This window comes from Scophthalmus maximus, chromosome 8, assembly GCF_022379125.1.
Source record: "Scophthalmus maximus strain ysfricsl-2021 chromosome 8, ASM2237912v1, whole genome shotgun sequence".
NCBI classification, from domain to species: Eukaryota; Metazoa; Chordata; class Actinopteri; order Pleuronectiformes; family Scophthalmidae; genus Scophthalmus; species Scophthalmus maximus.
The window spans coordinates 9,782,964-9,806,720 of record NC_061522.1 but is presented as its reverse complement, the minus strand read 5'-3'; the positions used below and the strand labels follow the sequence as shown (position 1 = coordinate 9,806,720).

At 42.9% G+C, this 23,757-nt stretch overlaps 2 protein-coding genes across 2 annotated transcripts; both read left to right on the top strand.

The window, feature by feature from the left end:
• The first annotated feature begins 759 nt into the window (after nucleotides 1-759).
• On the top strand, nucleotides 760-9,307 carry LOC118312124 (tetraspanin-5). Its single transcript, XM_035636459.2, has 10 exons — nucleotides 760-1,243; nucleotides 2,898-2,948; nucleotides 3,972-4,118; nucleotides 4,227-4,397; nucleotides 4,531-4,656; nucleotides 6,357-6,404; nucleotides 7,052-7,168; nucleotides 7,262-7,323; nucleotides 7,486-7,536; nucleotides 7,642-9,307. Exons 1-9 carry the CDS (start codon nucleotides 1,160-1,162, stop codon nucleotides 7,496-7,498), a joined length of 819 nt encoding a protein of 272 aa, XP_035492352.1. The 5' UTR covers nucleotides 760-1,159; the 3' UTR covers nucleotides 7,499-7,536; nucleotides 7,642-9,307.
• Nucleotides 9,308-12,222: 2,915 nt separating this feature from the next.
• On the top strand, nucleotides 12,223-23,030 carry LOC118312709 (microsomal triglyceride transfer protein). Its single transcript, XM_035637540.2, has 18 exons — nucleotides 12,223-12,749; nucleotides 14,173-14,363; nucleotides 14,507-14,650; nucleotides 16,364-16,471; nucleotides 16,560-16,676; nucleotides 16,760-16,899; nucleotides 16,982-17,132; nucleotides 17,253-17,410; nucleotides 17,571-17,739; nucleotides 17,953-18,060; nucleotides 18,232-18,444; nucleotides 18,563-18,774; nucleotides 18,908-19,005; nucleotides 19,201-19,322; nucleotides 19,463-19,690; nucleotides 20,363-20,487; nucleotides 21,957-22,127; nucleotides 22,226-23,030. The coding sequence occupies exons 1-18, from the start codon at nucleotides 12,686-12,688 to the stop codon at nucleotides 22,371-22,373; spliced, it is 2,667 nt and encodes an 888-aa protein (XP_035493433.1). The 5' UTR covers nucleotides 12,223-12,685; the 3' UTR covers nucleotides 22,374-23,030.
• Nucleotides 23,031-23,757: the final 727 nt, after the last annotated feature.

Genomic DNA, 23,757 nt, shown 5'->3' with positions numbered 1-23,757 from the left:
TCATGCAGCTTCATGGTGTCACCCATAGGTGGCGACCTAGAGACCCACGTTGTTCAACGCACAATAAATGAAACATATTATGAAATGAATTGTGAAAATAGATAATCAAACACATTGAAATAGACAAAAGTATAACAACTACTTTTTGAGATAAAGCAATGTTTCATTATTATTAAATATATTTTTTTAGGCCTGTTTTTTAATTTGAATTTTTATCTTGTTTTTACTCTGTAGCACTTTGAGATTGCTTTTAGCAATGAAAAGTGCTCCATAAATAAAATGTATTATTATTATTATTATTATTATTATTATTATCTTATTCTGCTTCAGAGAAAAGAAATGAGATGTAGTAAACTCCATTATTGTGAAAAATACTTGAAATTGTTTTTTTTATTATTATTATTTCACAATTTGATGGTTATATTTCATGCTCTATTATTGTGTCCTTTTTGTTTATGTTTGTCTTTAAACCAAATTGCCTTTGGGATTATTTAAGTCGTACTGTATTGAATTCCATTGTATATGTTGTCCCTTGTATCTATTATGTTTAAAATTAGTATGAATTCGATCAAACGTGTAATTGATACATTACAGACTTTGAGTCTCCGAAGGCTTTTTATATAATAAAAGCCCAATTGCATAGTCTTACATCCCATATAATGAAATATCCTCGCATCCTATATATCCTGGAGGAAGTCCCGCCTCCTCTGCGCGCTGAAGATCCTCATTGGCTCCCGGCGCGCGTCAATCAAATAGCAGCCATGTCTAGATTACGGGTCAGATAGGAGACCATCGGCTTGGATCTGGTTGACTTTGAGGAGGAGGAGGAGGGGGCATGATCTATTTCTCCGTTGCGCCTCTGGAGATCCGTCCGGTGGAAGCAGCTGGTACCTGAGCGCAGCCGCCGGCGGACACACCGCGCATCCGTCGCCGCATCTTCGCCCTTCGTCCGCGGGGACCATGTTCACGATCAGACGCTGACAAAGCGATCGACGACGTGCGCGTCGTTGGCTTCTGTGCGAACAGAGCAACACGGAGCCAGAGAGGCGGAGGAGCTGTCAGAGAAAAACACACGGAGGAAACATAGATGCGCCCCGCTTCCTGTCCGGGAGGCGATTGAGGAAGAAAGAACGAGAATACCGAACCCCCCGGCCTCCAGATGATGTCAGGGAAGCATTTCAAGGCTCAGGAAGTGAGCTGCTGCATCAAGTATTTCATCTTCGGATTCAACATCATATTCTGGGTGAGTGTCCGACTCCGGAGGCCTCGCGCGTCCGCGGCGCGTCACCGTGACATGCTCTTCTTTTTGTTCTCCGTCCCTCGGCGGCGGCAGCAGCTTTTTGAATTTCTAATTCTGTGGTGTCTCCCGTCGGCTGACATGGACAGACTCGTCCCCTCTCTGCTCCTGTGCACTTGCTCTCCCCCTGTCAGCTGCTTTTTGGTTTTCTCCTCCGTGTTGATGATGCTGCTGTCAGCATCAGCATCAGCATCAGTGTTGTGAGGAGCTCGGGTCGAGGGCTCTTTCCTGGCTGTCAGATGACATCACTCGTTCGTTCGTCTGAGGACACTTCACATTTCATTGTGTCTGTGGTGTTTGGGCGCGGGGCAGTGACATGAAAGTGAAAGCAAACGTCCTCCTGTGGGTTAGCACCCCCCCCCCCCCCCCCCCCCCCCCCATTGACCCCCAGCAGCAGGAATGTGTGGAGGGCTCACTCTGGGGCCTTCAGTGTCCAATTTTAATTGAGAAGAGGTGGGATGTAATGTAATCCAGTCATTAAATGTAAGGAATATACATATTGATGTTGAAATGTGCCTTGTTTGAACGTAGTTGCGGATCATGTGGATTAGAGGTGATCGGATAGTGAAGATAATTCATTTAGCACATTTTATGACATTTATTGACAAAAGCATACAAGAAGTAGGTATCCAAATGTTTTACCCGGTGACTACATACTGAAAGCTGTGTTTAATTTACCTTTGAAAGAAGACGCTGATGTAGCAGACATTAAATTCCAGAGAGTAGGGTCATAATGACTGAAGGCACCATCATTTATGCTTGATGATCAGTTGATTTAAGCGAACAAGTAGAAAATGAAGTGGCAATTTTTTCTCTTATTCTGAACATTTAATGGATCCAGATTCCCAAAATGTTAGAATTCATGTCTTTTGGAGTGTGGGGGTCTCTATTGTAGCAGGCATAGGTAGGCCTGTCACGATAATTACGTTATCAACTTATCGTACGATACATGAATATGAACTCAATCATTTTTTAATGACCTCATTTTTAATATACATGTCAATCTCTAGCTAGATTAGTTCTGTTGTCATGGCAACACATGGGCGTGTATTACAACCAACAAAGGGATACAAATCTTACATCACCAAGCGTCCGCAGCTACTGTAAGTGCCAATGTTATTGTTTTGTGAATTCGCAAATCATTAGTCTGGAAATGGAAAAAAAGTAAGTTGCTGCCTTAGTCCAACCAAAAGTGCAGAAGAAAGGTTAAAATTGTAAATATTAATTTCATATAAAAGAAAGAAAATGTAACGAGCAAGGAAAAATATAACCAACAAATTTATAATTATTGCTAAGTCAACAATTAGCCTGTTGAAAATGCCGTCAGTGCACTGAATCCTGACTTGAAATGTGGTTTTGAACTCGTACGCTGAGGGTGGAAACTTGTGCAGTCCTAATCTACTCGGGCAAGATGCTTTCTAACGTGGGAGTCTGCTGCTCGCTGCAGACTGAGCGGAGAAATATTTAGTAATGGACCAGGGCCAGGAAACTCTCTCTGTGGCTTCTCCCTCTCTCTGTCTCTGCTTCTGTGTGATGATGACTACATGTTGCAGATGAATGATCCTGCTCATCTCGTCTCTGTCTTCTTCTTCTCTGCCAGTTCCTTGGAGTGGCGTTTCTTGGCATCGGGCTGTGGGCATGGAGCGAGAAGGTGAGTTGTTGTTTTTTTTATAGTTGTGCGATTTGTTTTCCCATCTGCAAATAATTCATAAACTATAAGTGGATAATTCACATTCACAACTTGTCATTTCCACTCGTTTGTCCGCACACTGTGGAAAGCAGAGGCTTTACTGAATCACAATGGAATGTCATGCTCTTCCGGTGGGACACCCCTCTGAACAATGGCCTCTGAATGGAACGAATGCATTTCACAGATTCATTCATTGTGTAAAAAAAAAAGGGGACAGACAGGCCAGTGAAAGGGTCTTGACTTTAATTCAAGAATTTCTAATGCCTTCTTTCTAATTTTTCAGTTTACTGCTTCATCTAACGATTGTTTTCATTGCTCATCGATCTGATTATAATTGTGGTGAATATTCATTTAGGTCTTTGTACAGTTAAATAACAGAAGATTGGGGGAAAAAAGCCCAAGATGACATCTTCAAATGTCATGTTTTGAATGATCAGCACTCAAAAATCCAAAGTGTTTCATTCACTCATGAGAGCTCATGTGTACACAAAAATTGAAGTGCAAAGATGCACCAGATCGGCAATCCTCTAGTAATCTATCTATCTTCATCTACAGTATGTACTGGGCTACTCCTTGGCCAGGAGCGCTTGTCTGGCAGCCAGAAAGCTGCTGCTCCCAGCCAGGAAATAGTCTGGCTCACAATCCCCCATAAAACCATACATTTCCATTTTTACACTTTTGTTTTCTTACAGATTATAACAAACAGGCTACAGACCTTTAGTGATGCTGGTGCTAAGCTAAGTCAACAGGCTGCTGGTTACTGATAAATATTTACTGTACAGATGTAAAAGTCATAGTAGATTGATCATATTAGTTCCAGTGTTACATTATTCAAGTTGTGTTTTTTAGCTTGGGGGCTTATCAAACGTTACTCCCTTCCTTAGGTAAGGACAGTGGACGACGATAAATATGATTTAAAAATATTTCTCTATAACTTGACTCTTCTGACCTTTCACTCTTGCCCTCTTCTGCTTCCGTCACCAGGGCGTTCTCTCCAACATCTCGTCCATCACAGATCTGGGAGGTTTCGACCCTGTCTGGCTCTTCCTTGTGGTGGGAGGTGTAATGTTCATCCTCGGATTCGCCGGTTGCATCGGCGCGTTGAGAGAAAACTCCTTCCTGCTCAAGTTTGTACGTTCCCTGAAGCCTTCGTCAGAGATTTAATTATCAAATCCTCTTTGGTCTCATACTATTATTTTTTTGAATTCTGAGAACTGTGAATGTGTGTGTGTTTTTCAGTTCTCTGTGTTCCTGGGTATCATCTTCTTCCTGGAGCTGACTGCAGGGGTCCTGGCCTTTGTCTTCAAAGACTGGATCAAGGACCAGCTCAACTTTTTCATTAACAACAACATTCGGGCATACAGAGACGACATCGACCTGCAGAACCTGATAGACTTCACCCAGGAATATGTGAGCACCGTCTTTCTTAATCCTGTCTATTAATTTCACCCAAGTGTTGTTTTTACCTTGTGAGAATCATGGTTGTTCCGTTCTGTAGGACAGCTTTGGCATGTGAGGTTTTGCTGTCTCTTTAACCTTGCAGTGGGAGTGTTGTGGGGCTTTTGGAGCTGATGACTGGAATTTGAACATATACTTCAACTGCACTGATTCGAACCCGAGTCGAGAGAAATGTGGAGTGCCCTTTTCCTGCTGCACCAAAGATCCAGCGGTATGTCACACTCCCCGAAAACACAAGTCAAGTGAAATTTGAACAAATCACAAATTAGTCTCAAGGGACACCCCCTGTCCTGTGACCCTCAAATCAGACAAGTATTGTTATGTATTTGTGAAGATATGACTCAAGATATCAAGTTTCTGCCAAATCTTGCAATGGTGAAAAAAATTTCTGGAATCCTGATAAATATTTTCATACAAATCCGTCCATAACTTTTTGAGGCGCTGACGGCATGGAGAGACAGAGAGGTCTCAGGACGGCCGGTGGTCCGGCACAGGGAAACTGAGAAGAGAGAGGAGAGGGAGAAGACGCTGAGGGGGGGGGGGGGGGGGGGGAGAGAGAGAGAGAGAGAGAGAGAGAGAGAGAGAGACAGCCTGGATGCTTATGTGCTTAGGTGAATAAATAACAGATGTTTATAGAGAGATGCAGAGGATGTTAGAAAGTTTACAGAAGTGTCAAATATAGTACATACTAGGTTTACGGGATTCATTGAGACTAAGACTGATAGGAGAATGGTAATGAAATTATAAAAGAATACGACTTTAACTGTAAGTTAAGACCCAAGCCTTTCTAATTCACATCCAGTTAACCCCCTTTATGGCAGAGCACAAAAAGCCTCATGGGTGCAATTTGGTGTTCTTGTGTCCGAGGCGTGGTATTTCATCTGAGTTGGTCTCTGTCTAACATGCTGAAACATTTACACTGGTGGTAGTTGGAGGGGAAATTGTGAAAGGTCCTCCCTGTGACAGATCCCTTAGTTATCTGCGTCCTCCAGCCGCCCGACTGACGTCGTCAGCTGTCATGTCTGACTTCCAACAGGACGTCCAGGCCTCAGTGTTTAGTCCCCTCAGACTCTGCCAGCACAGCAACGTCTGAAAGTGGCAGGGAGGAGTTAAACCAAGGCAGAAAAATGCTTTAGCTCCTGTCATTGTGTCACTGTGCTGCAGCAAAACAGGCTGACTTGACTGGACTGAATGTTGCGCAAGAGTGTCTTTTCATTTGCTGGACCCAAGAACATACTATTCCAAGGAGGTAATGCTCTTTGTGAGCAACACTGACCATCAGCAATAAACAGAAAAATAAAAATCACACAATGTTCCCCAGATGTTACACTCACACTGAACACTGACTTCTTTTCTGTTTTGGTATCAGACATGAGACACACCAGACTTCCTTGCCTTGTTTGTCTTTCCAAAGAACTAAATCAATTAAAAAGGGGGTCACAAATATATCATTTTAAAGCTCTGGGGAGCTTTTCCTTGTTCAATTCGATGTTTCTAATGACAGAGGGCGTTAATACTGCGAAGATTGTTATTCTTCATATTGGGCTAACAGGGCAAAGTGATTGTCTTAATTTATGTATTTTTTAAGTTGAAGGGTCAAGTCTCACAGCAGCCAAGTCCAACAAAAATCTGAAGTCCTGTTATTAATGATTATAAATCTGACTCATGTACAAGCGTTTCAGGTCAACAGCTCTGGTTCAGTGCAGATATGCACAGGTTAAGTTTCATTGGGACAACTGCTGTCCTGTACATCCCCAGAGGCCAAATACACGACAGCGATGTACTGGACAGCAGTCCAGACAAACTCATCATTACAAAAGAAAGAAAGGAAACTGAAATCCGTGTTTTATTTCTCTGAATATCTTGACTCGGCCTTGTTTTGATGTTTAATGAACTGACTTTCCTTCGCAGGAGGACGTCATCAACACTCAGTGTGGATACGACATCCGAGCAAAAGCGGTGAGATTTATAGCAGAGGCCGAGACCCTCACCTAAAACTACGCTGGTGCCATGAAACAGCGTGAAGAGTGTAAACTGCTCGCGCCCATTTTGCCTCAGGCAGGTCCATTGACATGCCATGTCTGCATGAGGTCATCAGGTACCCCACCCTGGGCACAATATCCCTCTTTCACCGTGTTTCCCCAACGCCCCGCTCTTCAGAATACAGCAGCTGGCTCTCCATCGGCACTTTGGCTCCTGTGGTATTACTCATGCTGCAGCCATGCAATGGGAATTGAAGCCCCCTCCCCCCGATCATTAGCTTTGGCCGCACTCCATAGAAGCATAATGTAAGGAAAAGGCCCTGTTTGTTTTCCTGACTTTAAATGTGAGGAAAAAAGGGCAGAGTAAAGCAGTTGTCACGAGTCAGAGCAGGAAAACGGTGAGCTGAGTGTGTGTTAACAGCCAAGTAAAGGAGAGAAAAATGATGTGCCACCCCTAAAAAATATTTGTAAAAAATGTTGTCAGCTGTTGCAAAGTAATGTGAAATCCCAACATGGTTGTACACAATGACTTTTCATGGGTTAATAAAAGTAGAAGCCAAAATGTCGAATCTGCATCTGGTAATCAGCCTGTAATCGTGGTGTGTTTTGTGAACCTTCTTCCAGGACTCTGAGCAGCGGACTTTCATTTACATCAAGGGCTGCGTCCCTCAGTTTGAGAAGTGGCTTCAAGACAACCTGACGGTGGTGGCGGGCATCTTCATCGGGATTGCATTACTACAGGTGAGGAACAGTCTCAGCAGTTTTGCTTTTAACACCGGACCTCTGCCGACGTTTTCATGAACCTCACGCACAGATTTTTAAATTTGTCTTCAGATTTTCGGCATCTGTTTAGCGCAGAATCTCGTGAGTGACATTGAAGCCGTGAGAGAGAGTTGGTGAGTAGCCACCGTACATTGATTCAAGTGCAATGTCACTTGGGCTGAAACCTCCACTTAACCCGAGCACGGCCTCAAAGAGCTGTCAGCGAGTCTCGGTGTGTATTTGTGCATTTTTTTAATGTCTTGATTGCTCTTAAATTTGCCGCCCGCTTTTTGCAGTTTGTTCACCTAAGACCTCCAAAGTCACCAAAGGCAAGACGGATGTACCAGGTGAGCACTATTTGATCATAGCCAGCATTGCCATGTACATCGTCAACCACCCTCCTCCCCTTGTGGATTGTGTTTATACTGAAAGATTGTTGTTTTTTCCCACAGGACTCAGCAGTTTGGACACCAGCAATGAAGGGAAATAAATGAATCAGTTACTGTGTCCATAAAAAAAAAGAGTCTCCTTCATATGTACATAATAAACTTAGAGTTATTTTTAGAGTTATCTGTGGGCCTGTTTTTGAATGAAAGACAACCTCTGACATGTACTGTAGCTCTCATACAGTATCAAACAAATGCAGTATTGGCTGGTTTGATGAAGAAGTTGGTCACCTGGCGACAGTGGGCAAAGCCTGTAAGGATGAAGGAAGGGGTTGTCATTTCCTCTGAGGTAGCACTCGTGGTTTTGTATGTCTCACAGCTGCAGTTCTTTTTAACACTGCACGTAAAAGGGTTGTGTCCAGAGCTGAAGTGATACTGGAAATGCACTGCATGCCTATTGGCTAGTGGCGGGACATTGGCTCTCCTAACTGTGTTCATTGATGTAAAGTATTTTGAAAATATTTGTTAAAATAGTCGCTAGGGGGAATCGACTGGTTGGCACTTTGTTGAATGTTTAAGGAAATCTACTTAAAGACCCCGAGAATTCATTTTGAATTCATTTCCATGTTTGGGATGATCACACTCACACAGACACATACAGTTTGTGAGCAGAGTTTTGAGGGGGATGCAGTGTCCATCATGAAGGGAAATCATGGATGTAATAGGTTAAGTTGCAGTTTGTATGATGTTGGCAGTGACGACAAAATAAATCTCTGAAGAAACTGAAAGGAACCAGGAGATGGGGCATGTAAATAAACAAAAACAACAACTCAGCCTTATGCACTTTAATCTTCATATGAAGTGGCGACGCTCATTGTAAGCCGCTCAGCTTTTGTCACAATTGACTGTTATTTGAGTCAAGCAGCAGCAGCCACTGGAGGGGGCACTTTCCTTTAGAAAGAAAACTACAACAACCAACAATACTTTGGAATTGCATCTGTAACTTTATGGTGCTTCATAGATGTCGGGTTCATTCTGAGTTTGTCCAAAAAAGCAGCCTGACAGAAAAGTTTAAGTGTTGTGCCCTCCCTTGCACATTACCGTTATTATCAGTGTTCATCCGTTTATTTTTCCTCTATATTTGAATTGTTGTATATGTGTTACTTTGATGACATCCGCCCTAAATGATTATGAACCTTTGTTGATTTCTATTGGTTATGATCCGTATATGTTCACTGGAAACTTACTGGTGGCACCTCACTGAACGTAGTAGAGTCTAGAGCCTACATACATGTAGTACTTGGAATCAGAGCACACAGGCTCTCTCACCAGCATTATTCATCAATGCAAATTATAAAGAGTTTATATGTTTAGATTTCTAGACATTTACATTTACAGCCGGACTTTAACAGAACAGCAGAGCACTTCATGAAAAACCTGAGGCAGACTGAGTCACACTAAGGATGTTAAACAATATCCGCAATTTCAAACTTTATGATAAATGTATGAAGCAGCCTCGTGTCAAATACCCTTACTTTCCCCACGAAGAGCTTCATATGATTGTTGGTGTTTACTGATCTCACTTTTTCTTACCACACAGTGCCATACTTGTAATTTCTACATACACCCAATGACGACTTTACTTTTGTTTCCTGTCTACTCCCGATTCTTGTAAATAGCTGGATCGTGACAAGTTTGTAAATATATATCTTAATAAATGTGTTTCTTTTTACACCTTTGTCTTCGTTGTGACATGATGTTCTCGGTCAAACTTATACATGCTGCTTTTATTTTTATAATGGCATTTATAGTTACATAATGGTTTATTTTATTTTTTAGTGATAGATGATCGGCATCAGGCACAAGCCCGGGGCCCCCCGAGAGATAAGGGGGCCCCTTAAGCCATTCAGGAATCCATCCATGGAAACAATGATACCATTGGAGGAGTTTATTATGGACAGAAGTCACTCACATACACACAAACACACCCAAACCAAGAAGTTCATCATCCCTGTAGAACCAGTGACAAATAGCAAATTTTATTTTCCACGCAACCCGGAGATGGAGACGGGAATCTGTTTTGGTCACAAAACTCTGTGATACTGCAGCTCAAATTTTCAGATTTTAGTTATGACATAAGAAGATGCTCAAACTTAACCGGCAAGATGCTCAAATGGACCATTTCTGCACCTCATTCTGCATTTAGTCCAATAGGACAACGTGAAAACATGTTTTCAGGAATGTTTGCAAATTGATTGAAAATCTTGAATCAAAATCTCTAATTTTACAAGATTATTTGTGTAAATGATTACAAAAATTCACCACCTAATTCAACACTTTGTAGAAGACCCTTCATGAGCAGCTTGAAGACTTTGCATACCCGGATTTTCTGGCAGATCCTCTCAAACGCCCCTCAGACTGGATGGGAAACGACAGCCATCCTCCGGTCTCCACACATGCTCCGTGACGGCACACACACTACTTTTCTTTCAACAACATCACCGATAATTTACAATTTAAAATAGTTTCGCTGCTTCGATAAGCGTGTGTTTGCTGTGTTATCAGGGACTGATTGCGAACCCTCTGATCTGACCTTTGTCCAGATGCCTCCGTGTTACTTCCAGCCTGTCTCTAGACTCCACACAGAACAACAGCAGACTCACTGCTACTGATATAATCAATCTGCATCTCAAACAACATTGTTCACTCTTCGATTTAATGCCTAAATGCTTTGATCATCATGAAAAATTGGAATTTAAAAAATATAAAACATTTGATGATTTGTCGGGAAACTGTGTGTGCGCGTGCCTCTTTTGATTGTGTACAAATTGTTAACTATGCGTGTCCTATACCTTTCTGATTCTTTTAACATTCCGACATTTGATAGGGCAATAGTGATTGTGTCTGTTTTTCATTAAAACAACAGAGGTTGATCTCACACAAGCAGGAATGCCACGAGACAATTTGTGTCCCAACTTTGACACAATAAATATCTGCTAAGCTCTGAAACACTCAGGCTCCCCTGGTGAGAATTGACTTTGAGTAATTCAATTTAGTATAGTATATAGTATATAGAGTACATTTTACTCATTATTTTCTTGGTCGCTTTCACTTGCTACACTACACTACTACACTTTCTATCCCGTGCTTTATTCGCACTGTTTGCGTTGTCTCTGGAAACTGGCATCTCAACCTTTCGCAGCAGCTACACTTGGTATATGATTGTTTATCTGTTAATCTGAACTGTACTGTAATACTGAAATTGTTTTGTACTTTGTCTCTATTCTGCTCTGTGTTTTTTTTTATATGAAATTGAAATTGATTCTTCATTCAGTTTTCCGTTAAAACGACAGAGACTTTGAACTATATCTTTATGTTCATTCTGGAAAAGAAAAGAACCTTTTGTTCAAAGGGCAAATCTCAGAAAATACGGAAAACACATTCATTCATATCGTATTTTCAAAATGGCAGTAGTCTCCCCACAGTGTGCCAAAGGTCACGACACACTTCCTGGGACAAAGATGAAATGGGACAAAAACTGTGTTTGAAAGAGAAGCCTATAGCAACAGCAGCTCCCGACTTCTGGCTAAAGTTGGACTCTGACATCTGAACTGTCGTCGAGTGACAGACCAGCCTCCTAGTTGCTGGAGACGTCTCTCTTCAGGACAGCGAGGGGATCCTCAGATAAGTGGAGTAGAGGTGATTTCAGATTCAACCCACAGAAGCTGCGGGCTGGTAACTTCCGCCTTGAGAGGAAGACAGTCCCGCTCAGCAGACAAACACTGACATCCACTGGTCGCCCAGACAAAGTCATATTTACGACTCTTCAGTTTGGTTGCATGGTGTTACTGTAACGGGTTTGAAGATCAGTGATGAAACCAAAGTATGTGCATTTACTCGATATATGTACTGCACTGCAAGAGAATTTTTAGATGCTTCTACTGTACTTGAACATTTTAAGTTTTTTTCACTTCTACTCCACCACATTTCAGAGAGAGGTTTCTATACGGAACTATAACCGTGGTTAATTGCAGATTGAGATTCAACTCGTTTGTTTTTTTTACTGTGACATTTTGAATGTTCAATAAACAAAAACTATCCTCAGCCTCATCAGACAAATGTCAAGAGGACGTATCACTTTTAACATCAAAGGACATGGAGACGGTCCATGAAACTCAGATCTATTGTATAATCATACGATATCAAAAGAGCCAGAGCATAATCCAATCTATGCTGAATTAAGAGAGTTGGGTTCATTTAAAAATGATCAAGGGAGCCGCTCATGTAAGAGGGAGGGTGTCAAGGGGTCATTCAAGGTGATGGGACCCTTAATCAACCCTCGTCCATCAACACGTGACGATGACGCGCGGGAATGACAGATCTGGGATGCAGCATCTTGTAACGTGTGTGTCTTTGCCCCCAGAAACCTGAGAATATAACGAAATCCACAAACGTCTATGGTGTGACAAATATGAATTCTTTGCTACATGGAGGATAAAATCCACCAAAACCTTAGAGGCCCTCCTCCTCAAACGCGGAGGGCTGGTTTCACGCACCAACCGCCCATTTCCGCAAACCGAGACCCGATGACAGAGTAGCGACTGTTCATCCCGAGGAGGAAATATATAGGTCAAAGTTAAACATGGAGACGTCTCTCCCCCGCCCCTTGGTAAATGTCTCTCATTCATCGGCCCTGACACCCAGTCTCGCCTCTCTGCTTGATGACTCCGATCGATCAGGTTAATCCCATTGATGAGTCAGTCACGCGCCCGGACGCGCGGACGCGCGGACGCAGCCATTGCGCAGCGCCGCGTTAAAAAGGAGCGCACCTGGACGCGTGTGCCAACAGCGCAGGTCCGCGGCAAATCTGTGCGGGACCCAGGTTAATGATTCGCCGGTTATCTCGCACTTAGTACTCGAGCGTGGAGTTTGGAGTCTGCCCTCCTCTCCGATAAAACCCAACAGGGGGAAGCTTGCACTCGCTTTGCCCTTTTCCTTTTTTGGCCCTTTGCTGCTGTACTCCAGCCACTGACTCTGTGGCTGTGTGTCGGTTTTGACCCGTCTGGCTGCAGGGAGAGGACACACACACACACACACACACACACACACAATGTTTACTCTTGTTGTTGTGTTCTTGCTTTGCACAGCCTCCTCCGTCTCCGCTTCTGCCAAAGGTGAGTACTTGTGATTTGTCCCCCCCCCCTTCTCTTATATGTGCTGATATACTTGACATGTTTGGAGAATTTGATCCCTCAGCCAGTCTCTTAATGGAGCTTTAAAAGAATCCACTCCACAACCAGGTATGGCATCTGAAAGAGAAATAGTCAAGAGTTGTAATGAAACAAAATAAGTGTTTTGAGTTGCAGGTTGCTGTTTTACGCTCGCCGGGAAATATGTCATTCTGTGGTCGACCAAAGTCAAACGGACCCAGACTTATTTACTTGTTGAATTCGGCTCCATGTTCCTCAGTGACCGGTGATGAAATCAAATACTGACACGTCAGTCTGTCTCTCCTCGCGGCCCAGTGTCATATCTAAGGCACAGTACAGAGGAGAGGTTTTTATCTTCTCCCGCTGTGAGCGCACCCGGTCAAACGACCACTGACTGAATCCCCTCAGTCATATCCCTGAGATCATATTTCAGAAGAGGAAGTGATGAAGGAAAGAGTGAAAACAGAGCTCTGTGTTTAATGGAAGTTCATTTGTAAAGACTTTCATGACAATGCCTGAATTGTATTTTGATAGCTCAAAACATGGCATGTCAGAGGTTATTTGTCTCACAGCTAAGGTCCATGTTGTGATATTCCATAAAATATCACTGTTATCTTCTCACTTGGTGTCTTCGTTGTTTAATATACTTTGTGTTCGTATCCCTGATCTTTTATGAATGTCGGGCAGCCCTGTCCGCTGGAACCTACAGCAGGACTGATGTGTGTGTCTTGGGGCTATGTTGTTTTGAAAACTGTCACAGGTTTCAATAAGCATCATTATAAAAATGATTTATATTACAATCATAGATTTACAGTAAACTTCCAGGCCTGCTGGACCGAGCAACAGCGCTGACTCATCTTTACTCGTCGTAACTATTGTCATCGCACCCATTTGATCTTTGGAAGCTTTGACATCTGAGATTCAAGCGTATAAACTTCAATGGTGATGATGCTGCCGACACCAAGGTGACAGCTGAATCCGTCACGCAGAGTTTAATAATCGCCCTCCAGCGCTCAACAGCAACTATCAAATCTATGAATTTGGAGCTTGAATGAACCAACTATAGGAAATGTTTTCAAAAATGTGTCGCAATGTGATGATACAGCTAGAGACAAAGATGAAGATGAGGGGTATGGCTGCTGCGGTGGATTTCGGTTTCACGTTACTGTGCAGTTTTAATATTCACAGTTTAAGGCGCGAACATGAAATTAAACCTAAATATTTGGTAAGAAAATGCATTCTCAACTCTTAAAAAACGTTTCTTTCGGACGTAGTTTCCACAGTATCTCCACACCACAAATGAAAACAGCAGCGAGTCTCACCACAGATCACTCTGACTTCCTCCGCTCGTGTGTCATCACCGGCCGCCTGTCCTGTGTTTCTTCAGGTGGTGCTGCTGCTGGACCGCGGCTCAACGACAGCCAGCTGTACAAATTCAGCTACGCCACCGAGGTGCTGGTGGACCAGGCCAGGGGGTCAAAGGAGGGCAGTGTCGGCTACGGGATCTCCAGCGATGTAGACGTCAACCTGGTGTGGAGAGATCCGAGCAACAAGGACGAGCAGCTGATTCAACTGGCGGTATGTCGGACAAGCCTTTTAATATTCCTAACCATAAACACACTTTTGATAAACTTGGAGTTGAGTCCGCTCGCTCCCTTTTCTCCAGAGTATCTGGCGATTATTTATAAATGATGATTTATTCATTTTATTCTCTTGAACAGATCTCAAATGTGAGGATCGAGCCCGTGTCCAATCGACCGGAGAAGAAGAACGTCCTCACCGGATCAACGGTCGAAAGCGTTTTGGGGAAGAACAAACTTGCAGCTCTGACAAAGCCGTTCTTGGTGCATCTGAGAAATGGAAAGGTGAGTTATTTTTTCAACCAGGGCATCGTTTTTATTTTTGCAAAAGTAGAGATATAATCTCTAATCAGCACTTACTGCTGGTATAATCTATACAACCTAATGAGAGGTTTTCCTTTTATTATCAAAAAGCATAAAGGGGGAATATTTTTAGTAAACATTAACGTGGTCTGTTACACTCTAGACAAGGAAACCGTAGTAATTCCTGAATATTATATGAATTGGTGTCTATTTTGAGTCTTAAAAATTTGGGAGATGTTTAGTTAAGTAACATTAGAAGATGCAGTTGCTTGTGATGCTGTTGTTGTCAAAAAAATAATTAGATTACGTGAGTTTCTTTTTAATGTGCTGGAGTGATGTCGTGGCAGGGAATATACCAGATGTGTGTGTGTGTGTGTGTGTGTGTGTGTGTGTGTGTGTGTGTGTGTGTGTGTGTGTGTGTGTGTGTGTGTGTGTGTGTGTGTGTGTGTGTGTGTGTGTGTGTGTGTGTGTGTGTGTGTGTGTGTGTGTGTGTGTGTGTGTGTGTGTGTGTGTGTGTGTGTGTGTGCAAAGGTCAGCAGGTTCAGAGGGTCACTGAGTGAATGAACAAGCCTGATATGCAGATTTGCGACGGGCCGGTTGATAACACTCATGCTGGTTGTGACATATCTGAGCAAAACTCATCCTCGTTAGACCTGAGCGGAGAACGATATGACATATATAAATATTGCTGTTTGCACGAGAAGATAACTTTCTGTTTAAATTTTAACACCAGCAACCAACAACTAGTTTAAAAAAGTTTTAAACCTCACTTTAATGTTGGCTAAATTTTTGTTTTTTTAGGTGTGTGTGTGTGTGTGTGTGTGTGTGAGTGAGTGAAACATGACAAGTGTCTCCCCGTGTGTTGTAAGGTTATTTATAATAATGACAGGCCGTGGCAGGAAAAGTGGCACTGGACAATCTATTTATGGTGATCCTATCTGATGTTGTGGTTGAGCGCCACAAATAAATTACATACTGTATAGGAGACAGTGTAGGATGATGATGTCATACGCTGCTTTCTACAACCATGACCAGGACACAGAGTCCATTATTACTCTGAAGAAATAAAACGTTCTAAGAGTAAAATAAATGAACAGGTCAAGGCTGTGTACTGATGTGTATTGGAAAGGTAATGGAAGCAATTTACTGTAAAGCCCGACCAATACCAATTTATATATTTTATAAAACCAAGGAAAGGCAGTACAGGGGTCAAAGGTATGTTTGAATTAATTTAGAAAGAGAAATTAATTGGAAATTAAGTTGGAAGCTGTGAAGAGTCTCGCCTCAATTCTTTAAGTAAACATACATCACTAGATTTTTTTAAACCATTATAAATCGTCATCTGCTTCCAAAATCCAGTATGTAGTCAGATTGTAATTTATGGCTGGGCTTTATTCTTTCTCTAAATTGAATGTGCTAATACCAGGGTATTTATTGCTTTGTTTTTGATCTGCACTTCAAAGAGTATATGTTATGTCTATGTGTAATGTACTGTAAATAGTCCCTGATGTCATGTGTCTGTGCACAAGTGTGCATGGGGAAAACTGACACCCTGAAAGCCTTTGTGAGTACGCAGCACGTAGGTATAGCTGCTTTGTCCACAGTACCAGTCAAAGGGCCTGATGTGACATCCATTGTTTGAAAGTAGGAAATTCTCTTCATCATGTTGCTTTCTTTTCACACGTCTGTTTGTAGACAAAAGCATTTTATTCCTACTGGGTCGAACCTGCCACCATCAAAAACCTGAAACGAGGACTGGCCAGCTTACTGCAATTGCAGCTCATCACCGGGAAGGTTATAGAGGTGAATGGCATGATACATCTCCCATCACATGTATTTATACATATATATATCTAAGGCATGTAACACCTTTACTTGTTTGTTTTAACAGAATGACGTGTCTGGACGGTGCACGGTCGAGTACAGGGCAGTCAAAGGTCAAGTGACAAGAACAAAGAACCTGGAGACGTGTAAGACGGCAGAGACTGGATTCACCACACACAGTGAGGTTTGTCAGCGTCCACACAAACACACCGTGCTAAAATGTGAACGTCACTGAATGTCTAACTCACTGTTGTGTCCCCCCTTCAGGTATTGGGTGTGAACAGTAAGTCCAGTTCTGTCACAGTGTTCACACTCCAGGATGGTTTCATCCGCTCGGCCGTGGCTGAAGAAATGCACTTACTGGCCGTCAATGCGCGCAGATCCGTTGCAGCTAAAGTGGTGTCCAGGTGAATACCTTAGGAGCAACTAAATATGTGGTGCCGAGTCTTATATGAGCACGCTGTACATTTTAATTCTCCCGTCTTCCAGGCAAACCTTGACACTGACGGGCACAGGGGCCGGACCACTGGAGGCTGCTGGGAAAGATGTGCCCGGGGTTGTCAAGTCGATTGACGCCAAACTGGCCGCGGTTGGTGTCGTGGCCGAGAAGGTCAAGACCCAGTGCAAGGGTTGTCCATCAGTGAGTTCACTCCCACACGTGTTTCGTTATAAAACAGATACTGTACATTTTTGCACTGCAATTATTGAGTGAAGACGATGTGTCTCTTAAACTTGCCCTCCTCTGCGTTCTTCCTCTCAGCTTTTCGAACATTGGCAGGCTGAGCAGAAGCAGCTGGAGCCGGCGGGCCTGTCCAAAGCCCTGGCCCCTCGCAGCTTCCTGGCCCTCATCCAGAGCATCAGGAAGGCGTCCAAGGACGAGATCCTCAAAGTGATGAAGAGTGCCAGCAAGACATCCCTGTAAAGCAGCTCCTCCTCTTTTCCTACGTCATTGACCTCCTCATGACCCCACCACTCTGCTGTTCCCTCAAATCACTGTAATGTTTTGTGCTTCACGTTGTCCGGATCCAAGAGGTTAAATTTACCGTTCCGTTGTTCAATTTCTTCCTGCTGCTGCCAGACCTCAGGTGGTGGATGCTGTGACCTCCTCTCAAACTCCTGCATCCCTGGATGCCATGCTTGAATTCCTCAACTTCACCGACTCCAAAGGTTTGGTCCTGCAGGAGAGATTTCTCTACGCATGCGGCTTCGCTTCACATCCCAATGAGAGAATGCTCCGGGCTCTGCTGGTGAGTGGCGTGTTGTCTACAGTCGTCGATTACAGAAGTGACACCTTTTCCCAGCTTATTAGACCAAGTTATGATACTGCTGCAGTCGAGTTCATATCAGTGTCTCATAAGAGTAAAAAGAATTAGTCTGCAAAAAACGGTCTTAATTTTCTCAAATTATATACCAGCATGCAATGTCTTCTATGAATTTTAATAAGAATGTTTGCTTTTCAGGACATTTCTAAGGGAAAGATCGGCAGCACTGACATCAAAGAGTCTGTGGTGATCATTATGGGAGCCCTGATCCACAAACTGTGTCTGAAAGGAGAGTGCAACCTACCGGTAAACAAGTCAATTTGAAATATAAAACTGCGATGTCTATCATAAAACAATAAGACGATTTTAGGATTGTCAGTTGACAGACACGGAGGCATACGTTTTCCTCTTTGGAAATCTTTAACCAAATCTGAGTGAGCTGACTGGGGACCTGCTGCTGTTGGTTTTACCTCTCAGACGGTGGTGCAGGTGAAGAAGATGATTTTGGACGGCCCTGACAGCACACAGGCGGAGTCCGAGGTCCAGATGTACCTTCTCGCTCTGAAAAACTCACTGCTTCCCGAGGCCATTCCCATCTTCACCAAATACGCCGAGTCGGAGGTCGGCGCTTACTGCACCATCGCCCTCAGCGCCCTGCAGAGATACGACGTCAAGCTCATGACCAATGAGGTGCGCCGCAGTTAATATAACATTTCATTTGAGCTGACGTGTGTTGGCGTAAACGATGGGTCGATTTAATTAGCGTGTAACACAAAACTGAAACCGTGTATTTCCTCTGTCACCTCAGGTAAAACTGACAGTGAACAGGGTTTACCACCAGAATCGACGGATCTACGAGAAAAATGTGAGGGCTGCCGCTGCCGACGTCATCCTCAACAGCAATCCCTCATACATCGAGGTCAAGAATCTGCTTCTGTCCATTGGAAACCTGCCCCATGAAATGAACAAGTACATGCTGTCTAAGATCCAGGACATCCTCCGCTTCCAACTGCCTGCCAGGTGTGTTACGGGGCAGCCAATAGACAAACAGAGATTTTAAGAGTTTTAACAGAAAGAGTGTCAAAAAACTGACAACTGACAAAACTGGCCGGATTAAAACCTTGTAACTGTAATTTTTTTCTCCTTTTTACAGCAAAGTCTTACGCCAAGCTATGAAGGACATGAATTCCCATAACTACAACCGGTTTGCCAAAGTTGGGTCATCATCTGCGTACTCGGGATTCATGGCTCGTAAGTAATCAAGCACCCTCTCTGGAAACATCTACTATCCACGACCGAAATAAAATGTGGAAAAAAGATGTTGGATTCCTCTGTGATTGTAAGCAACGAGACAACTAACCTCACAGCTACATGGACGCTCATGAAGTCACGACTAACCTGAGCATGTGAATAAACAAAAACAAAATCAAAATCCACTCCCCGCAGAATCTGCTGACGTGACCTCCACGTACAGTTTGGACATCCTGTATTCAGGCTCAGGAATCCTGAGGAGAAGCAACATGAATATATATGGTGCCAGTAAAGGAGCAATGCTTCACGGACTACAGGTAGTCAAGACACAACAGAAACAATTACATATTCATGATTATACAATAGCAATAACTCAGAATTATATAAAAGTTTCAGGCAGTCTAAGTGAATTCTCAGAATAGATCAAATACGACGGGATGTTCTTCACGTCTCCCAGGTGGCCATCGAGGCCCAGGGTCTGGAGTCACTGATCGCTGCCACACCTGACGAGGGAGAGGAAGACCTGGAGTCGTTCGCTGGGATGTCGGCGCTGCTGTTCGATGTCCAGCTGAGGCCGGTCACCTTCTTCAAGGGCTACAGTGACCTCATGTCCAAAATGTTCTCCATGAGCGGGGAGCCCATGAACGTGGTGAAGGGTCTGATCCTGCTGACCGATCACTCTGAGGTAACAAGTTAGTACGATGTGACGCGTTAACTCGGGTTCGAGTTTTTCTTTTTTTCATTGTCTGAGAATTCCGCACAAAGACCAAATCCAACAATGTGTTGGTCTCTCCATACTGGTAGGTGCACATCTCATTTTTTTAAAAGGCCAAATGATTTCCTTCAACAGCTGCGGGCTCTGTAGCAAACATTGCTCCAACGGGTGTAACAGGGACTATTGTCATCAGTCATGGATTTATATTTGTGAGCTGGATGGTGCCAATGTTCACGGTTATTAAGGAACATTTTGAAGAAAGTTGTGTTTTTAATGGAGATCTACAGTGATGGAGGTAAAGCGGAATGGCTAAGTGGGGAAAAACCCATTAGTAGGATCACTTCATTGAAGAATTCAAGATAAGCATAATCCTTCATGAGCCCCACTAAGGGGAAATATGCAGTGTCAGTAAAATCAGTAAAATGTTATAAATAAGTAAAAAATCTATTTAAACATAAGGGCATGTAAACAGAGTATGTACAGTGTAAGCAGGCTACACATAGAAGATTTTTGCACAGACAAAATGAGCAATGTACCGTTAAATGAAATTATGACTGAATCTTAATTCTCGCTGTCGAAAACCCGAGTGAGACATAAACAAGTGTTCCACTGTGTTTCCCCTCCTCCTCTTTGCGTCTGCAGGTCATCCAGTTGCAGTCCGGTCTGAAGGCGAGCGCAGAGTTTCAAGGAGGGTTGGCCATCGACATTTCTGGAGGCATGGAGATCAGTCTGTGGTACCGAGAGTCCAAGACCAGCGTCAACAACAGGTACAGTCGGCAGACGGTGAAAGATGCGGCCGCGGCAGGTGTGTCTGTCCCGTCGCCAATATGAGACACTAGCAAACCTTTAAGTTGATGTTTTGTGATCCAGCACAGGGCAAAGGCCCTTGTGATAGACAGAGAATTCTTAGAAAAACTAATCTTTACTGCTGCAAATAGATTTGTGTTGATGGTGGGTTCATGTGAACTTTAGAAGGGCTATAAGTGCCGTCTGATTCATTTGTTCCACCGGCATGTTGGACATGCTCCAATATTGTGCCCCACACCTGTCTCATTTCCAGGGTTTGTGTGGATATGACATCAACTCTGTCTGGTTCTCTATTTTAAAATGTTATAGTCAATGCACAACACTAGCTGCTGAAAATGGAGCACATCATCTACGCTGGTGTCAGTTAACTTGCAGCGTCTGGTGATGAAACAAGGTTGAAACGGCGATGCCCCGGGGTTTTGAAATCATTCTCATATGCTGTGATTTTTTTCCTGTATGCACCTCAGCGAGTGTTTGGTCATGTTGTTCATATCCTTTGATTTGAATGCATTCGAGAAGGATTATTTTTGGAAAATGCAAAGGAAAAAAAAACTTCTGGGTGGAATTATTTTGACCTGTGTATTTTTTCTGGTACTACAGAACAAGTTATATAAAATGTATACTTAAAAAATGTGTATATACATAATACAATATTGGTGTAATGTATGGCCCTATTTATAAATTCATTTCTATTGTTGTCCGTTTTAAACTGTCATTTTAGACGTTGAACTGTGGAAATCCCCCCAAAACAAAAACAAACTGATATTCAAATGTAGGTTAATATGAAAAAAAAAAATCATTTTGCTGGGGAATTATTACTTTTTTGGAACAGCATCACAAGAAAGGTTAATGTGGTTTAAGACTGAAGAAAAAGCCTGCATATTTCTGTTTTGAGGATTTTCTGCCCTTGACCACCGTTACGAGTATCATCTTTGATTTGGCTTTCGCGATGATTTGACCCGTGTGTGCAGGGGAATGGCAGAGGCAGGTGAATGGATCAGCATAGTTGTACCACTTCCACTCTGATAATAGACTGGCAGGCTATGTATAGACGCAGAACAACCACACTGGCATCTCTGCCAAGGCATGTCTCCATGAGCAAAGTTACGGAGGTTGTATTTTCAACTGGCTGGCACAGACTTTAACTTGAAACATGTTAGTTAAACGCTTCACTTGTTGGAGTTCGAGCTTTACTCTGCATTTTTGCCACTGGTAAAAATAAAACATGGCCAACACAGTGGGGGGGGGGGGGGGTCTACATTTTTCCATAACTGATTGGAAATGAGTCCTTCCTAAAAACGATGTGCAACGGATGAATTCCGATGACTATCTTCACAGTCAAAGTCGGTCTTTGTGAGACTGGCCCAATGTATTCAGCTTTGCCTGTTGAGCACATTCTAACTTGATTTTCGCTCGCTTGTGGTTTCAGAGGAGCACTGGTGGTCACCGGTAACGTCACCGTGGACATGGACTTCATGAGAGCGGGTGTGGAGGTCAGCTTTGAAACAGAGGCATCGCTGGATTTCATCACAACGGTCCAGTTCTCTGAATATCCCTTCTTGGTGTGCATACAGATGGACAAAACTACTTTCCCCTTCAGGTACCGTAAGACCGTCTCAGTATAATACGTTGGGGATTTTTATGATTGAGTCATCTCAGACAACAGTTAATTTTCTGTTCTTCATGTTCTGCTTTCAGTGAATACATGACCAAATATGAAAGCCTGTCATCGGGGAAGAACGTCATGTCGCGTAAGAGCAAGAAGCAGCTGGTCCCTGGGACTGAATTCCCTCTTCACCAGGAGAACTCAAACATGTGCAAGAGGATTTTTGACTCCAGCTGGTAGAGACACCATGAACTATCCAGAAGCGAGTGTTCATTTGTATGAGCATGTTATTGTCACTCGAAAAGGGTTCATTGCATTCAGACAGCTATCACAGCCCGGCCTCAAGCAGTGAATGACTGTGAGAAAACACATACAGTGTTTACATTCCTATGAGTATGTTAGTAATTTTAATTTTACCATTTGTTTGAAATCAGGAATTCTTGCATTGTCTTTTTATGGATTTCATTGAAATTGAAATTTTATTTATGACAGGCACATACGGGATGTATGTTTTACTTGATGTGTGATACTCGAATTGTACCAATGTAAATTTCCCCAGTACAGTTACATTCAAGACATGCAGTACATGTAAATATCACACCGGAGATAGTGAATTAACTTCCCCATCACCATAAATGCTCCTTTCAGTCGACATTCCTTCTTTTTTTTAATCAAATATGTTTACTGTGGAGGGGCAATTTAGTGCTTTTTATCACTGTATCCATCCATCCACTTTTTTTGCAGATAAAAATCATACCTATTAAAGTGAATCCATCAACACTTGAATATATTTTTTGTACATTGCTGCAACAGCTGAACTTGTGTTTCCATATTTACGGATCAGTTTGTTGGACTTGTAATTGGCTGACAATAAATATGCACTGGAAACACCTTTGACACTTGGCTCATGGATTTAGCGAAGTTGTGTGTTTTGAAATAAGTAAATACACTATGTATTTGTTGACCTTTGGTTAGTCTGACAAAGACACTCAGCTGACCTTATTTAAGCTGAAAGACGCCAAATTTATATGTATTTAAAGAGACAAGGAAGAAAGCGATTTCCCATCTTCTATTCAACTACAAATGTTTTTAAAAGCCCTTTAAGTACCATAAGCATTCTTAACCCCAATCCACAGAAACTAAATAAACCTGTTTGTGCCTGTTTAATTAACTGCTCATTGTTCTTATGCTGTTTTTATGTTGTTTTTGATGATTGTATCTTCATGTTGTTGCCCGTCATTTCGAGTGTAGAATGAAATCAGATATTTCAAGATGCAAAACTAAATTTGAACTTTTCGGGTCCGTAGTAGCATTTTGTAAGTTTCACCGATGTGAAGTAAACGCCAAGCGCTCATGTTTATTGGTAGTTTGAGTCTGTCGGACAAAATGTCCCTCAGTGTCCTACGTGCGAAATGCACTTGTTGATCCAGGTGAGGCAATCAATCTTGACTTTTCTTGTGTCACAGCCGTGACATCAGAGCCCCTGCTGGCATCCAAACACAACAACTGGGCCTTAATGTAGATTCTTTAGAAACCGCCGAGAGCAGCTGGGGGCGAACCAGTGTCTGCCAGTCTCGCTGCATCCACGGCAACCAGATAAACACGCAGCAAACTGTCAGGTTAA

Excerpts from the sequence above, each read along its gene's own strand:
- LOC118312124 (XM_035636459.2), top strand. The coding sequence starts at position 1,160 with ATGATGTCAGGGAAGCATTTCAAGGCTCAGGAAGTGAGCTGCTGCATC. Across the intron at positions 2,949-3,971 it reads TGTGGGCATGGAGCGAGAAG|GGCGTTCTCTCCAACATCTC; the intron begins GTGAGTTGTTGT and ends TTCCGTCACCAG. Across the intron at positions 4,657-6,356 it reads GCTGCACCAAAGATCCAGCG|GAGGACGTCATCAACACTCA; the intron begins GTATGTCACACT and ends TTTCCTTCGCAG.
- LOC118312709 (XM_035637540.2), top strand. The coding sequence starts at position 12,686 with ATGTTTACTCTTGTTGTTGTGTTCTTGCTTTGCACAGCCTCCTCCGTC. Across the intron at positions 17,411-17,570 it reads AGTGCCAGCAAGACATCCCT|ACCTCAGGTGGTGGATGCTG; the intron begins GTAAAGCAGCTC and ends TGCTGCTGCCAG. Across the intron at positions 18,445-18,562 it reads TCAAGCTCATGACCAATGAG|GTAAAACTGACAGTGAACAG; the intron begins GTGCGCCGCAGT and ends CTGTCACCTCAG.